Source organism: Pithys albifrons, chromosome 31 (genome assembly GCF_047495875.1).
Source record: "Pithys albifrons albifrons isolate INPA30051 chromosome 31, PitAlb_v1, whole genome shotgun sequence".
NCBI classification, from domain to species: domain Eukaryota; kingdom Metazoa; phylum Chordata; class Aves; order Passeriformes; family Thamnophilidae; genus Pithys; species Pithys albifrons.
This window is the reverse complement of record NC_092488.1, coordinates 893,662-910,527: the sequence shown is the minus strand read 5'-3', so window position 1 is coordinate 910,527 and position 16,866 is coordinate 893,662. Positions and strand designations below refer to the sequence as shown.

The window sequence follows — 16,866 nt, the reverse complement described above, 5'->3', positions numbered from 1 at the left end:
CAGGAAGGACCACAATTTCACAAGTGAAAGAAAAGTTTCTTGTTTTGCACTAGTTGTAAGTTTGCAAATTCCAAACATACATGTCTTAGTCATGTATTAGTTTGTGTTAGTTTACAAAAGTTACTGTACCTCCTTCCAAAAGTTCTATTTTGAAAAGAGAGGGGGAGGTAGGGATGTGTAACCTGCAAATACCCTGTTAGGTCTTGAAGTAGCAAAATTTAAGACTTTCAAAATGTTATTTCTCAATTTTCAAAATTTTCAGCCTTTCTGTTCAAGTTGCAATATGCATGATGTGTATTATGTTGTTTGCATTTTTGCTTTGTTCTTTGAAACAAAAGGGGGAGATGTTGCAGCCCCTGACTCAGGTGGGTCTGGAGGACCACCTCACAAGTTTCGTTTTCACCTTAAAAGGACATGTTTCCAGCCTCAACCAATTGGAGTCAGACCACCGCACCTGGGGCGGGGTCACTTGAGGTCATATATACCTGTGTTTTTGAATAAACTTGGGATTTGCTTGAACATCACATTGGTGTGTGCAGTCTCACTAGCGCAGGTTTGCAACACAGGGGCAGGGAAAATGTATTGGCTGTGTGCAGCAGAGAGTAGAGAAACGCAGTGGCCCAGGCAGCTGCTGCCATGTGGGCACAAGCTCTGCTGCCCAGGAGGGTCCCGTAGTGCAGGATGACAACAGCCTGCAGGGAAAGGGGCAGGGCATGGACACCATAGGACAGTCTGGGCTGGAGAGGAGACAGGGATGTGCAGAAGCTGAAAGGCCCTGACAGAGCCAACTTGTGCAGGCGTTTGGCCATGGCTGCTGTGTGTGCCACTGATGGCATGAGGAGACAAGTGAGCCTTGCAGCCCTGGGGCCTCATTGCCTCCTTGTCCCTGTTCAGCAGCCTGGGAGGTGCCACCCCATCCTCCTCCCCTTGGCATTTCACATCCCCACATCCCAGTGCCCCAGGAAGAGCCCTGAGGAATGAGAGGGAGAGACAGGATCTCCCTTTCCAGGGACTGGGTGGCATGGCTGTGACATTTCCTTAACGTGGTCAAGGCTTAGACCTCTGGATTAGTGAAACACATCCAGGTTTATTCAGCATCAGAGCCAACTTTACTTTGCCTGTCCCCAGCTGTCAGCACTACCTCCAGTTTTCTGCTCTAACTGGAGCCTGGGGACATTTTCTCCTTTGTGTCCCTCAGTGAGACCCATTCAAACTACAAGAAACTTTGGAGTTGCAACACGAGTTTGAATTCCTGTGAGGTTTCCTCAAGTTCCACTCAGGGCCTGATGTTCAGGGAGTCAGGACCAAACTCCCACCAGGGTTTGTTGTTTTGATGCTGAGCTGGGCCGGGCTCCTGGCACACAGGGAGCTCCTGGCAAGCGGGCAGTGCTGCAGAGAGACAGCTCTGCCCAGGAGCAGCTCCTGTGCACAGCCCAGCAGGGCTCAGGGCACTGCCTGCAGACACCCAGGGCACAGGAGAGCAGTGAGAGAGAAGTTAATCACAGTTTGGAAGAAGACAGAGGAGAGCTGGCTTATATCTCACTAGAGGAGAAATTATCACTCTGAAACAGTCAAACTTTAAGGAGGATAAACTTCAGTTCCTGGAAGGATCTCCTAAACTGGCACATCCTGCAGCTTTTAGGACCTTTCTGGAGGACTCTCCCAGTTCCTCCAGTGCAGAGGAGGTGGCCACACAGCAGAGCTGGGTTTGCCTCCTGCACCATCCGAGGGATAGAGCAAGGCAATCCCTGTTCCCATTGTGTGCTGCAGGTCTGTGAAGGTGGGTGTGCAGCCAGGGGTGCCCAGGGCTGTGGTGCAGAGCAGGGTCCTGCAGCCCAGGGTGCTGTGCTGGGGCAGGGACTCTGCTGCCTGCCAGGGTCAGCTCTCAGCCAGCCCGGGGAGCTGCTCACAGGTCTGGGGAGAAGCTGTGGGAGGAAGGAGCAGCCCTGAGCAGGGCAGGGTTCTGCTGCTGAGAGGGTGCTGTGTGGGTCAGGGCTGCTCAGAGCTCCAGATCCTCCTGGGAATGGCTCTGGATGACACTTCCTGAGAAGATGATAAATCAGAGATTATTGTAATAAGGTGCTTTCCTGAGCGTGTTTTGAATTTACTCCTTGGAGCAGGGTGAGATTGTTGGGGGATGAGAGAAGCAGAATAGGAGGTGTAATCACAGAATCACAGAATCTTCTGGATTGGAAGGGACACACCAGGACCATCCACACAATGTCTGAACATGTACTGAGACTGCTGATGTGTAACTCTGAGTCAGTCTGTCTTCTGGGATCCTCCTGAAGTGCCTCAGCTATGGACAGCACCAGGATCACCTTTCCTGGGCCCATCAGGGTTGTTGTGACCTGCCCTTTCCCACCTGCAAAGAGAACATGCCCCAGGCAGTGCCCTGCAGACAGGCAGGTTTCTGTAGGGCTGGGGTGAGTGCACAGAGGGTGGGATGGGACTGGGAGTGCTGAGAGGGAAAAGGCACCTGCCAAGAGGAAAATGTCCAGGCAGCAGGGATATGATCAGGGAATGAAGGGGAGCTAAAAGGAGAACTGCTGTGGGAAGGAGGGCACTGATGGTGTCTGTGAGGTGGCACAGCTGGGTCAGGGTAACACTGCCCTCAGTGCCTGCTGTCTCTGCCCTGGCCTCTCAGAGAAGGCACCACAATATTTTTCCTTCTTTCTCCACTACTCTGATACTGTTCTTGTCTTGTTCTCTCAGTGAGGCTCTGGGATTTGCAGCATCTGAGTCAGGCCCTGCCCTTGTGATTCCTGTCATGCAGGTGTGTCCTTAGGAATGCAATGTTAAAGCTTTCCTCTAACCTGTGGGCTGTGGGCAGTGTGTGTGACAGGGGAATGAGCTGACTCTCCCTTAATGAACCACCATCCCCAGGGCACTCAGGGATCTCCTTGTCATGTCCTTCCAAGCACTGAGCTGCAAATCCTAGATGCAAATCTCTCCTACAGCATATTTGTGCTACCAGAATTCCCCATGGAGAAGCACAGAGATGTTATAACTGAGGAAACACTGTTCGGTTTGTCAAATGAACTGTGTCTTTGGCAGAATTGATTCTTCCCCAAAGAGCTTAGGAAAGGCTGAGACATTCAGTGATCCCTCTGCTCTCAGCAGGGTCTGGTTTCTTCTCAGGGTAACATGGAGGAGGTGATTGTCATCTGATCCCCAAAGGTGCAAACACAGGGCAGTGGGGAAGAAGACTGTCCAGTTCTTTACCTTGCCCTGAGCTACAGGAATCCCTTTACCCCCCAGACCTGGCTGTGGCTCATTCTGTGTGCAGCAGAAATGCTGGGGATTTCTGACCTCAGAGAAGCAGGCATGGAAAGTGGCCAGGAAAAGTATTCCCTAAATCCCCTTCCTGCCGTCCCTGTCCTTAAGAACTGAGAGTGTAGATGCTAATAAGTTTTCTGCATTAGGAATGATTCCATCTGACAAATCCAGAATATGCCACATGTCCCCAAACGCACCGCAGTGGGGCAGGGATGGCTTCTCCAGAGCCCACACACACAGGCCTGGCTGCTCTTGGCACACTCAGACAGCCAAAAGGGAGCTCAAGTCAGGGACTGAGATGAGGGTTTTCCTCAGAGAAGGAACAAGGGTGGTTGAGACAAAGGGGGACAGTCTACAGGAAATGGCACCAGTTTAGCTCAAAGCAGCCTGTCCTGACTTGTCCCTGACTTTTTCTCCATCAACAGGTCCCCATGCCCAGAGGCAGCAAATGTCCAACAGCAGCTCCATCAGCCACTTCCTCCTCCTGCCATTGGCAGACACGCGGCAGCTGCAGCTCCTGCTCTTGTGGCTCTTCCTGGGCATCTCCCTGGCTGCCCTCCTGGGCAACGGCCTCATCATCAGCGCCGTAGCCTCTGACCACCACCTGCACACCCCCATGCACTTCTTCCTGCTCAACCTGTCCCTCATAGACCTGGGCTCCATCTGCACCACTGTCCCCAAGGCCATGCACAACTCCCTCTGGAACATCAGAACCATCTCCTATAAGGGATGTGTTGCACAGGTCTTTCTGATTTTCCTCTTAGTTGGAGTAGAGTTTTCCCTCCTCACCATCATGTGCTACGACCGCTACGTTGCCATCTGCAAACCCCTGCACTACGGGACCCTCCTGGGCAGCAGAGCTTGTGCCCACATGGCAGCAGCTGCCTGGACTAATGGGGTTTTTTATGGTTTCCTGCACACAGTCAATACATTTTCCCTGCCCTTATGCCATGGCAATGCCCTGGGGCAGTTCTTCTGTGAAGTGCCCCAGATCCTCAAGCTCTCCTGCTCACACTCCTACCTGAGAGAACTTGGGCTTCTTGTGGTTAGTGGGGGGGGGTTTTCTGGGATGTTTCATTTTCATAGTTTTCTCCTATGTGCAGATCTTCAGGGCAGTGCTGAGGATCCCCTCTGAGCAGGGACGGCACAAAGCCTTTTCCACGTGCCTCCCTCACCTGGCTGTGGTCTCCCTGTTTCTCAGCACTGTCTTCTGTGCCTACCTAAAACCCCTTTCTCTCTCCTATCCGTCCCTGGACCTGATCCTGGCAGTTCTGTACTCGGTGCTGCCTCCAACACTCAACCCCTTCATCTACAGCCTGAGGAACCAAGAACTCAGGGATGTTGTGAAGAAAAAGATGACTGGATGCTTTTCAGCAACCAGAGACTGCTTGCTTTCCTCTGTCAATGGCCTGTAGTTTATGTTATGAGAGATGAAGTCTAACCTCATTTATCATTGTTTTTTCCCTTTCTAATATTATTGTCTTCAATGATATTTCATTATTAACTTCATTCTACTATTTAGCTCCCCCATTTTCTGTGACCCAGCCCAGGAACTGCTCTGAGCATCCCATCATAGGGGCTGTTCCCCACCCTGGATGCTCCTGACCTGGACTGGGGCTGCACAGGGAGCTGTCAGACCAACTGTGGGCTAGTGGGGCACAAAGAGGCCACAGAGTCACTGCCAGGGGGTAGGAGCAAGGCCAGGCACAGACAAGGAATTCCTGGGCATGGCCTGAGCTGTGCATGTGGAACTGTGGGAAAGGCAAAGCTCCCCTGGAGTTGGTGGCTGCAGGAAAAGTCAAGAGCCAAAAGAGCCTCAGTGGCTGTACTGGAGACCAAGGCTGAAGGAGGGAAATGCTGGGCTGCTGTGGGATGGGGAGGGGGATTTAATTCCAGCAGACACTGCTGTGGTGCTGAGGGACTCCATGGCTTCTCTGCCTGAGTCTTTACTGGAAAGGTCTCTCAGGCCTCTGTGCTCAGGGAAAGCTTGAGGGAGGAGGAGAGCCCATCTTGGCAGGAACCTCCTGCAATGCCAGAGGGACAAATGGCAGTGTGTGCCCCTGCAGGGGCCTCCCCTGGCCATGGCACAGGCTGGGAGCTGCCTGGCTGGGAGCAGCCCTGTAAGGCAGCTGTGGGTGGGCAGGAGCTGGGCAGGAGGCAGCCGTGTGCCCTGGCAGCAAGGGAGGCCAGGAGCACCCTGGGCTGTGTGACCAGCACAGCAAGGACGTGGGTCATCCAGGTCGCTGAGGCTGAGGAAAGCTGAGGAAACTGCTGTGGTGTTTAGAAATGTTACTGTGTTTATTTTTTCTCTGGGCAATGAAGGGACTGTGCCTCTAAGCATCACCAGTTCCCAACCTCCCAAAGAACACAAACCTGATGAGTTTTGGTTCCTACTTCAGTGGCACTTGGATCTCCCTCCATGCTCAGAGCACAGAGCTCCCTTTTCTCACCAAGTTCTTGGAAATGAAGAGACTGAGGACACAGGACAGGCTGTGGGGATCAGTTGCAGAGCATTGCCACGGACTGGGGGTACTTGTGACCCCAGTGCAGGACCTGGCACTTGGTCTTGTTCAACCACATCCAGGTGGCCTGGGCCCATTGATCCAGCCTGTCCAGAGCCCTCTGCAGAGCCTTCCTGCCCTCCAGCAGGTCAGCAATCCCACCCAGCCTGGTGTGATCTGCAAACTGACTAAGGGTGCACTCAATGCCCTTGTCAAGGTTCGTTTATAACAATAATTGAACTAAGCTGACCCCAACACTGAGCCCTGGGAACACCCCTCGATGTAACTTGATTCCCCCCCACTCCCTTGGCTTGATCATCCAGCCAGATTTTTACCCAGTAAAGAGATGCTGCAGAAAATGTTTGATTAAGTTCCTGGAACCCCAGAATATTTGGGATTAGAGCATTGCTGATGCCCAGGGCAATTCTTATCCTCTCAACAAACACACTCCTCCAGGTGCCACCCTTGTCTCTTGGGAAACACAAAGGGATTGGACGGGAGTGTTTCACTGACAACAAGGAGAATTTTGGATGGGTACCTTTACACACACAGATATTGATGTGTCCACTCATCTCTGCCTGTGAGTGTGTGTGAATTGAGTGTGGTGTGAATGTTGTTATTGTGACTCTGTAGTTGAGTCACTGTTAAAATTGCTAATCAATGCTATTGAAGCAGATGGTAACTGTCAAATTGGTCAATGGTTAAGGGCTGCTAATCTCTTTTGCCCTATTTTGTATCTGATTCCTTTTCACCCTGGCCCTCTTGCATTTGAAGTGTCTGTGTAAATCATCCCCATTCATTGAAAAATAAATATTTTTGTGATGTCCATGTTGAAATTTTCCTCCTTAACTAAACTCCAAATAATACAAGTCTTGAAGACTTGAAGTCAATTAAAGGAAGAGAAAGAAATTGATTTCTGTGCTTTAATGAGCCCTACTGTGTATTTGGAGATGAGTTCATGGTCCTCAGGAACTGATAAAACAATGAAGAAGTTCTCAAGAAGTCAGAAGCCAAACTCCAAGTCTCCTGAAGCATCAATGCGCCCCACTGAGGGCAGGCACTGACAAAGCCTCCCCAGGGACTCGTTAGAGCAGATCCTTGGAGGCCCTGATTGCAGGGAGACAAAGGCTCTGTGCAGGCACCTGGAAAGCTGAGAAAACCCTGGGTTTCTTTGAGGAAGCACAAAGGCCAAGGCCTGAGTCTCAGGCCCTGGGCCAACAGGTCCTGTCCCTCACTGGTGGCTCAGGGCTGTTTGTGGGGCAGGAGGGGGTGAGGGTGTGAAATGACAAATGTCAAAATTTCTGCAACCCCTCCCAGTCTCCAAAGGGAGGGGTTAGGGAGAAACAAGGTGCAGACCCTCAAAGGAAAGTTCCTTGTGGTGGCCTCAGTGGCAGAGGTACCTGTCAGAGTGCTGGGGACAAAGCCCTGGGTGCCTTTGTGCCTTCCAGCCCTGCCAGAGCCCTTGGTCATCTCTCCTGCAGCCTGTCCTGCCCTGTCCCTGCTGCTCCTCTGGCCTTGCAGGCTGCACACACCCATCCTGCTTTCCCACCCAGCCCTCCCAGCAGCATTTCTGTGCCCTCACTGATGTCTGTGCACCCATCACTGGCTGTTCCTTGGAACACAAAGCCATGGCATGGTCCAGACTCTCTCTGCGTGAGCTCTTGCACCACAAGGCTCCACTTGGAGGGATATTTCTATTTCCTCACCTCCACTCTGAACATTCCAAATCTGTCTATGTGGCTTTCTTTCTCATTCCACCACCAAGAACATCTCCATCCTGCCTGATCTCCTCTGGCCCAACTCCAGTTCTTCTTCATTCCTCCCCAAGGATGGGCCTCATAGACAGACAGACCAGTCCAGAAGTGTTACCCCAGGCCTGAGTCCAGAGGGGTGACAACTTCCCTGTCTGGGTGGCCACACTGACCCCAAGTCAGCCCCACATCCTGTTGTCCTTATTAACTTTCATCCCGAGCCCCTGTGCCTCAGGACATCCCTCACAGAGCCCAGGCCCTTCTCCTCAGGGTCACTCCAGAGCTGTTCATGTCCCTGCCCTCAGCTCTGGGTCATTGTGTCCCCATGGCAGGACTGGCCTCTTTCCCTTCCAAAACTCCATGAGGTTTGTATTGCCAGAGCCCAGAGCTCCTCAGGGCCCCTGAGAGGGACTCTCAGCTGGGGCAGCTCTCAGTGTGTGTGCACAGGGGGCTCAGCTGCCTCTGGGTGCCCAAGGCTGCTGCTGCCTGGCAGGGAGGTGACAGATGGCACCTGGCAGCCCCTGCCCAGCCACAGGCCCCCTGAGATGCTGAGGCACAGCTGACTCCTCACAGCATTGCCACCCATCTGCTCCTTGTGTCCCACAAGCTGATCAGGTGCAGGTCACCTCACATTCCTCTCCCAACACCTTGTGCCTGCTCTGGGCCTTCAAGGTTCCTGCCCAGCTCCCAAGGGCTGTGTGGGGGTCGTTAATTGTCAGGGGTTGGTGTTTAGAGGTTCGTGTCAGGATTAGGTAGAAGTTTAGGGAGGTTTGGTGCTGTGCTGACAGGGTTGGAGTCATGTTTAGGGGAGGAGCTTTTTGGTCCTGTTTAGGATTAAAGCTTGGGTTTCATACTAAGAATGCAGGTTTGGGATTGGGGCATTAGAGTCTAAATAAGAGTCTGGAGTTCTGTGTTTGGGCTTTTCCTTCGAGGTCAGGTTGAGGTTGGCATTAGAGCAGTGGATTCCTTTCACTGGGAGAGGCAGCACTTTTGGGTTGGGGCTTGAGGTTGGAAATTGGGTAAAGGTCTATCAGAGGTGTTTGCACAGTCAGTGTTTCAGCACTCTCAGCATGACCTGAACCTGTTTTGAAATCATCAAAATGTTTCCTCTCTTTTGTCCAAGCTCCTCTTTCCTTCCCCAACTGTCCCAGTTCCTCCCAATCTCCCCAGAACTTCCAACTGGATGGTCTCAGCTTTGTGATGACACTGCAACCTCATGGAGTCAAGGGGCCATTGTCACACTTGCAGGGCCTTATGAAGCCAAAGTGACCCTGGGACACTGAGGAGCCTTTTCAGATCCAGGGGCAGTTGTGACACCACAGGACCTGATGGAGCCAGAGGGACCTGGGGACACTCTTCAACCTCGTAACTCAAGATGGCATAGGGACACTGTGGAACCTCATGGAAACAAGGGGCCACTGTGACAGTGCAGGACTTCATGGAGCCAAAGGAACCCAGGAACACTGTGGAAAAGCATGGGACCAAGAGGCCATTGGACATTCAGGGCCTCAGGGAACCCAAGGGGACCTGTGACATGGAGTAACCTCATGGAATCGAGGGGCCATTCTGACAGTGAGGAACTTTATGGACTCAAGGGGCCACTGTGCCCCTGCACAGTCTCATGGAACAAAATGAACCCTGGGACACAGTGGAACCTCATGACATCAACGGTCCATTGTGACACTGCAGGGGCTCATTGAACCAAAGGAGTATGGGGACAGTGAGATACCTCATGGAATCAAGGGGCCATTGTGACATGTGAGTCCTCGTGGAACCAAAGGAACCCTGAGGCATTTCAGAACCTCAGGAGCCAAGGGGCCAGTGTGATCCTAGAACTCCAAGGGATCAGCAGACTCGCTGCCTCCCCCCCACCGCCACATGGACCGGAGTCGTGGCTGCTCCTTGGGCCCCTCTGGAGTCAGCGTTTGCTTTGGCAGCAGAACTTGTCTTGGATGAGATACTTTCCAGATTTTGCTTTGCCCCCTCTCTCCCATGGTTTTATTTTTTTATCTGGTTCCCCCAGGGGAAAAGGGGAATGGGAAGCACATGTTGATAACCATCTATAGATAAAAGGGAGTTGAGGGCAGAGAGACAAAGTGATTTCTCTCTCTCTTGTTGCTTTGAACTCTTGATATTGTTGTCTTTGCTGCTGTATTTCTTCTCACTAAACTGCTACTTTTTCACTTAATACCTCCTCTTATTTTGTCTCTCTGTACTGGTGGGGAATAAAAGGGGAGTGAATTAATTTTATAGGATTTTCCATCACAATATTTGTCTTTAATTCCAGACAGGTTGCTCAAGGCCTCCCTGAAAGGTGGCATCAACCACAAAGGACTTGAACAAGCATTTGGTCCCATTGTATAGAGAGATAATAAAGATGTTCTACAGTGGTATTCAAGGGCTGATCACTGGGAGATCTCACCAGGATGTTTCTGCCAACTGGAATTTTTTCTGTTGATTTTATTTGACACTCTTTGTTCAGCCAAATTCCCACCCACCACAGGTTCCACTTCTTCACTCCAGCTCTCACCAATCTGGCCATAAGGACACCATAGAAGACCATGTCAAAGCTCTTGCTAAAGTCTTGGCACACAACACCCCCTTTTTTTCATACCACATGGGTTCTGCAATCCCTCCCTTGTCCTTCCAAAACCTGGAGATGGCTGCAGAGGACTTGCCATATCCCCTTCTCTGCTGAGCCTGACCAGTCTGGAACTCTCTCAGTCCTCCTCCCTGCCCTGTTTGCAAACTGGTTCCATCTCTGCTTTTCCCAAGTCCCCAGGAATCTCTATGATGGCTCTGGCCTTCCCAAGGTGTTTGAGAGAGGACTCACAATGACACTGCCCACCCTCCTCAATATCCCTGAAACCAAAGGCCTTTTCCATATCCCACAGTTCCAGTTTAGTGCCCACAACACAACACAGGCCTGTCCAGCTCCTTGGGGCCATTCAGAAGGGAGGCAGCAGGGATTTCTTCCTACAGGAACACCACCCTCTGTGCACTCCATGGCTGCCCAGAGCACTTTCCCTGGTGCCTTCCTGCCCGGAATGTTTCTGGCCATCAGGCTGTAGGTGAGAGGGGTGAGCAGGTGCTGAGGATGATGTAGAACAAGGGCTGTGTCAGACTCTCTCAGCAGGGCTGTGCTGGGCAAGGCTGAGGGTGCTGCAGAAAACAGTGGCACTGTTGAGGTGAGAGGGGCAGGTGGAGAGACCTTGTGGCTGCCTGTGCTGGGCAGGAGCTGCCCCAGGATGGCAGCTCTGAAGCACACACAGGTTGCCAGTGTGATCAGGAAGGGGAGGGCTGGATCAGAAAATCAGGCTTGGAACACAAAGAGCAGCAGTGACATGGTGTCACTGCAGGAGAGTTCCAGCACTGGAGCAAGAATACAGAAGTGGTGCAGTATGTCAGGGCCATAAAGGTGTCTGGGACAAGAAGGAAATGATGACTGTGGGTGACAGGATTCCCAAAGGTCAGGGTGCAGCTTTACTGGAGACAGAAATTCCTTGTTTATGCCTGGCCTTGCTGTCACCTCCTGGCAGTGGCTCCATGGCCCCTTTGTGTCCCACGGCCCATCAGATGGTGCCACAGCCCCCTGTGCAGCCCCAGCCCAGGGCAAGGGCAACCAGGGTGGGGAATGGCCCCTCTGGTAGGATGCCCAGGGCAGTCCTCCGGCTTGGTGACAGAAGATGGGTGTCTAAGTAGAAAAATGAATTTAATAATGACATTTCATTGAAAACAGTAACATCAGAAGAGGAAAAAACAGTTATAAATGAGGACAGACTTGGTCTCTCATGACATACACTATAAGCCATTGACAGAGCAAAGCAGGGAGGTTTTGGCAGCTGAAAAGCATCCAGTCATCCTTTAAAGTAAACAAACTTTCACAGAGAGAAAGGACTTCACAGCACGAATCTCTGAGATTCAAAGTGAAGACATTTTATTTCACACAGCACACGGTTTATATGGGGTTAGAGGTGCATCTTATTGGCTGAAAAGGTCTCACCCCAACACCCTAGAACTTCTAATTGGTTAAAAGCCCATCTCTCACAAGTCCAGTGTTTGTATTATCTCATCCCGATGTTTTGAGGTCCATGTCCAGAGATCAGGAAGGCAGTTGAGACGTTCTCATGAAAACACTTGCAAGGAGTGACCGTCGCCTACCGGACAAACAGCAGGTGTGTGTCCTTGTAGGCTGAAGTATCAGCATGATTTTCACAGAGCTGAAGCAGTTTGGATTGCTCAGAAATTAACTTTTTGCAAGCAATCTCACAACAATCATTTTCCTCACAGCATCCTTGAGCTCCTGATTCCTCAGGCTGTAGATGAGAGGGTTCAGTATTGGAGGCACCATTGTGTACAGAACTGACACCACCAGGTCCAGGGATGGGGAAAAGATAGAAGGAGGCTTCAAATAGGCAAAGAAGACAGTGCTGAGAAACAGGGAGACCACAGCCAGGTGAGGGAGGCACATGGAAAAGGTTTTGTGCTGTCCCTGCTCATAGGGGATCCTCAGCACAGCCCTGAAGATCTGCACATAGGAGAAAACTATGAAAATGAAACATCCCAATAATAGAAAAGAACTAACAGCAATGAGACCAAGTTCCCTGAGGTCAGAGTGTGAGCAGGAGAGCTTGAGGATGTGGGGGATTTCACAGAAGAACTGGCCCAGGGCATTGCCATGGCACAGGGGCAGGGAAAAGGTATTGACTGTGTGCACCAGAGCATAGAGACAGGCACTGGCCCAGGCAGCTGCTGCCATGTGGGCACAAGCTCTGCTGCCCAGGAGGGTCCCGTAGTGCAGGGGTTTGCAGATGGCAACGTAGCGGTCGTAGCACATGATGGTGAGGAGAGAGAATTCTGTTCCCAAGAAGAAGAGAAGCAGAAAGATTTGAGCAGCACATCCCATGTAGGAGATGTCCCTGGTGTCCCAGAGGGAGTTGTGCATGGCTTTGGGGACAGTGGTGCAGATGGAGCCCAGGTCTGTGAGGGACAGGTTGAGCAGGAAGAAGTGCATGGGGGTGTGCAGGTGGTGGTCAGAGGCTACGGCGCTGATGATGAGGCCGTTGCCCAGGAGGGCAGCCAGGAAGATGCCCAGGAAGAGCCACAAGAGCAGGAGCTGCAGCTGCCGCGTGTCTGCCAATGGCAGGAGGAGGAAGTGGCTGATGGAGCTGCTGTTGGACATTTGCTGCCTCTGGGTATGGGGACCTGTTGATGGAGAAAAAGACAGGGACAACTCAGGACAGGCTGCTTTGAGCTAAAATGGTGCCATTTCCCGTAGACTGTCTCACTTGGACTCATCTACCCTTCTTCCTTCTCTGGGAAAATCCTTCATCCAGGTTTCTGATTTGAGCTCCCCTTGCACTGTCTGGGTGTGCCATGAGCTGTCAGGCCTGTGTGTGTTGGGCCTGGAGGAGCCATCTCTGCCCCACTACAGTGGGTTTGTGTTCATGTGGCAGAAGGACTGGCTTGAACAGTCAGGATTTTTCAATGCAATCACTCCTAATGCAGAAAGGCTTGTTGGCATCTGCACTTCCAATTTTAAAGGACTGTTTTTCCTACCCACATTCCATACCTGGTTCTCTGAGGTCAGACATTCCCAGCCTTTCTGCTGCACTCGGCCTGAGCCACTGAGAGGTGTGGGAGGCAAAGGGATTCCTGTGGCTCAGGGCAAGGTGAGTGGCTGGACAGGCTCACTCCAAATGGCCCTGTGTTTGCACCTTTGGGGATCAGAGGACAATCACCCTTCCATGTACCCTGAGAAGAAACCAGAATGTGCTGAGAGCAGAGGGATCACTAAATGTCTCAGTCCTTCTGAAGGTCTCTGATGAAGATTGACTTCTGTCAGAGACACACAGAGTTCATTTGACAAACCCAACAGCATTTCCTCAGTTGTAACATCTCTGTGCTTCTCCATGGGGCATTCAGGTAACACCAGTGTGCTATAGGAGAGATTTGCATGCAGGAGGGCAGCTCAGGGCTTGGAAGGACAGGACAAGGAGATCCCTGAGTGCCCTGGGGATGGTGGCTCATTAAGGGAGAGTCAGCTCATTCCCCTGTCACACACACTGATTTGCCTGCAGCCAAGAGGGCCAAGGAAAAGGTTGAACATTCCATTGCAAGGACACACCTGCATGACAGGAATCACGAGGGCAGTGCCTGACTCAGGTGCTGCAAATCCCAGAGCCTCACTGAGAGAACAAGACAATAAGAACAAGATCAGAATTGTAGAGAAACAAAGGAAAATATTGTGGTTCTCTCTCTGAGACACCAGGGCAGAGAGAGCAGGCACTGAGGACAGTGTTACCCTGACCCAGCTGTGCCACCTCACAGACACCAACAGTGCCCTCCTTCCCACAGCAGTTCTCCTTTTAGCTCCCCTTCATTCCCTGATCATATCCCTGCTGCCTGGACATTTTCCTCCTGGCAGGTGCCTTTTCCCTCTCAGCACTCCCAGTCCCATCCCACCCTCTGTGCACTCACCCCAACCCTACAGAAACCTGCCTGTCTGCAGGGCACTGCCTGGGGCATGTTCTCTTTGCAGGTGGGAAAGGGCAGGTCACAACAACCCTGATGGGCCCAGGAAAGGTGATCCTGGTGCTGTCCATAGCTGAGGCACTTCAGGAGGATCCCAGAAGACAGACTGACTCAGAGTTACACATCAGCAGTCTCAGTACATGTTCAGACAATGTGTGGATGGTCCTTGTGTGTCCCTTCCAATCCAGAAGATTCTGTGATTCTGTGATTACACCTCCTATTGTGCTTCTCTCATCCCCCAACAATCTCACCCTGCTCCAAGGAGTAAACTGAAAACACACTCAGGAAAGCACCTTATTACAATAATCCCTGATTTACCATCTTCTCAGAAAGTGTCATCCAGAGCCATTCCCAGGTGGATCTGGAGCTGTGAGCAGCCCTGACCCACACAACACCCTCTCAGCAGCAGGACCCTGCCCTGCTCAGGGCTGCTCCTTCCTCCCACAGCTTCTCCCCAGACCTGTGAGCAGCTCCCCGGGCTGGCTGAGAGCTGCCCCTGGCAGGCAGCAGAGTCCCTGCCCCAGCACAGCACCCTGGACTGCAGGACCCTGCTCTGCACCACAGCCCTGGGCCCCCCTGGCTGCACACCCACCTTCACAGACCTGCAGCACACAATGGGAACAGGGATTGCCTTGCTCTGTCCCTCGGATGGTGCAGGAGGCAAACCCAGCTCTGCTGTGTGGTCACCTCCTCTGCACTGGAGGAACTGGGAGAGTCCTCCAGAAAGGTCCTAAAAGCTGCAGGATGTGCCAGTTTAGGAGATCCCTCCAGGAACTGAAGTTTATCCTCCTTAAAGTTTGACTGTTTCAGAGTGATAATTTCTCCTCTAGTAAGATATAAGCAAGCTCTCCTCTGTCTTCTTCCAAACTGTGCTTAACTTCCCTCTCACTGCTCTCCTGTGCCCTGGGTGTCTGCAGGCAGTGCCCTGAGCCCTGCTGGGCTGTGCACAGCAGCTGCTCCAGGTCAGAGCTGTCTCTCTGCAGCACAGGGAACACTGAGACTTTTCAGAATCTCATTCAACCAAGGGGCCTTTGTCTTTTGTGGGGCCTCCTGGAACCAGATCAACCCCAGGACATTTTGGAACCTCATGGCATCAAGGTGCCACTGTGGCTCTGCAGAGCCTTATGGACAGTGACGGGATGTTGTACCCTGATCAGGCCCAGAATCTGCTCAGAGAATGCAAACAGTGCAGGCTCTCTGTGCTGAGTTACTGCTGGCACCAAGGTGCTGGTTTGGTGTTGAATTCTGCTAAAACCAGCCTGGTTCACCAAACTGCAAATACACATCCTGCTTTTTGAAACAGGAGCTGACAGATAAGCTGCTCACTGGCCTGGAAATACAGGACCTGCAATCCCTCACTGTGTAACTTTAAATCCCAGCCCAACTCTCATATGGCACATCCTTCCACAGACTGCCTTGAAGTGTGTGGAGCTTCTCCCATGAAGAAGGAGGGTTCTTCATGGTCACTGCCCAGGGGTTAAGGAAAGGACAGAGATCTGCCCTCTTTATCTGTGTGGTAAATTACAACAATCCCTGCTGAATGATTGTTTCTTTTTTGCTGGCTTTGATACAACTGCTTGAAAATGATGCTTTTGATACAGTGCACTGCACTATTTTAGGCTATAATATAGTATACTAGGAGGTTTTTAGCTTTTCCACAGTGTAGTAAATATTTCTGATTTAGATCTTTAATCTGTTCACTTATCTGTTTCTTTCTCTGTCCATTTATCATAATAAATAATACATTAGATATAAGTACATCTGATATGCCATCATTAAAACCTGCAGGAGAAGTGATTCAATCACATCTCTATAATTCCCTAAATTTTAACCACAGAGTACACCTGAGGCTAATATTGGACCCTGTCACACTCAGGCTCCTCTCTAAGAAGGGTTTAGAAAGCAATGGGGTCCTTTCTGCACCTCATAGCTCAATGAGGTGCCTTCTCTAATAACCTTTGTCTAAGCCTTCCATATTTTCTGTGACACAATGAGATTCCACAAAGTCTCAAGACACCTTTGGTTCCATGGGCTTGCCCAATGTCACTATGGTCCCCTGATTCCATGAATTTCCACAGTATCTCAGGTTTCTTTTCATTCCATGAGGCCCCACAGAGCCAAAATGGACCCTTCATTCCATGAGGTTCAGCAGTGACACAATGGTGGTTTCAGAGATGGTGGAGCTTTTTTTTCCCTTTGCAGTTGGAAATAGAATGAGAAAGAAATAAGGTCACCAAGGGCAATGGAGGAGGTGCAGACTGGAAACAAGGAGAAAGGAATTTCTTTCCAAGGTCAGAGCTGTGGTGAAACACATCCCCCAGAAGGAGCCTGGATCAGCCCAAGGCTTTATGGAAGAGCCAGGGAGGAGGGAGAGATGTCAGTGCAGGAAGGTGCCAGCCAGGTGGGGCAGTCAGGGGGATGACAACAGCCTGCAGGGAAAGGGGCAGGGCTTGGACACTGTAGGACAGCCTGGGCTGGAGAGGAGACAGGGATGTGCAGAAGCTGAAAGGCCCTGCCAGAGCCAACTTGTGCAGGCCTTTGGCCATGGCTGCTGTGTGTGCCCCTGATGGCATGAGGAGACAAGTGACCCTTGCAGCCCCTGGCCCTCATTAACCATAGAATCATAGATTTGATTGGGTTGGAAAAGACCTCCGAGATCATCAGGTCCAACCCTTGGTCCAACTCCAGTCCCTTTACTAGACCATGGCACTCAGTGTCATGTCCAATCTCACTTGAAAAATCTGCAGGGATGGTGAATCAACCCCCTCTCTGGGCAGCCCATACCAATGCCTGAGCACTCT

General features: G+C 51.5%; 1 protein-coding gene and 1 pseudogene across 1 annotated transcript; one reads left to right on the top strand and one right to left on the bottom strand.

The window, feature by feature from the left end:
• Window positions 1–3,727: 3,727 nt before the first annotated feature.
• Window positions 3,728–4,694, top strand: LOC139684092 (olfactory receptor 14C36-like; annotated as a pseudogene).
• Window positions 4,695–11,430: 6,736 nt separating this feature from the next.
• LOC139684091 (olfactory receptor 14A16-like) lies at window positions 11,431–12,713 on the bottom strand. Its single transcript, XM_071579692.1, has 2 exons — window positions 11,802–12,713; window positions 11,431–11,445 (listed from the first exon to the last, which is right to left on the bottom strand). Exons 1-2 carry the CDS (start codon window positions 12,711–12,713, stop codon window positions 11,431–11,433), a joined length of 927 nt encoding a protein of 308 aa, XP_071435793.1.
• Between the last annotated feature and the right edge of the window lie 4,153 nt (window positions 12,714–16,866).

Coding starts and splice junctions, on each gene's coding strand:
- LOC139684091 (XM_071579692.1), bottom strand. CDS start 12,713: ATGTCCAACAGCAGCTCCATCAGCCACTTCCTCCTCCTGCCATTGGCA.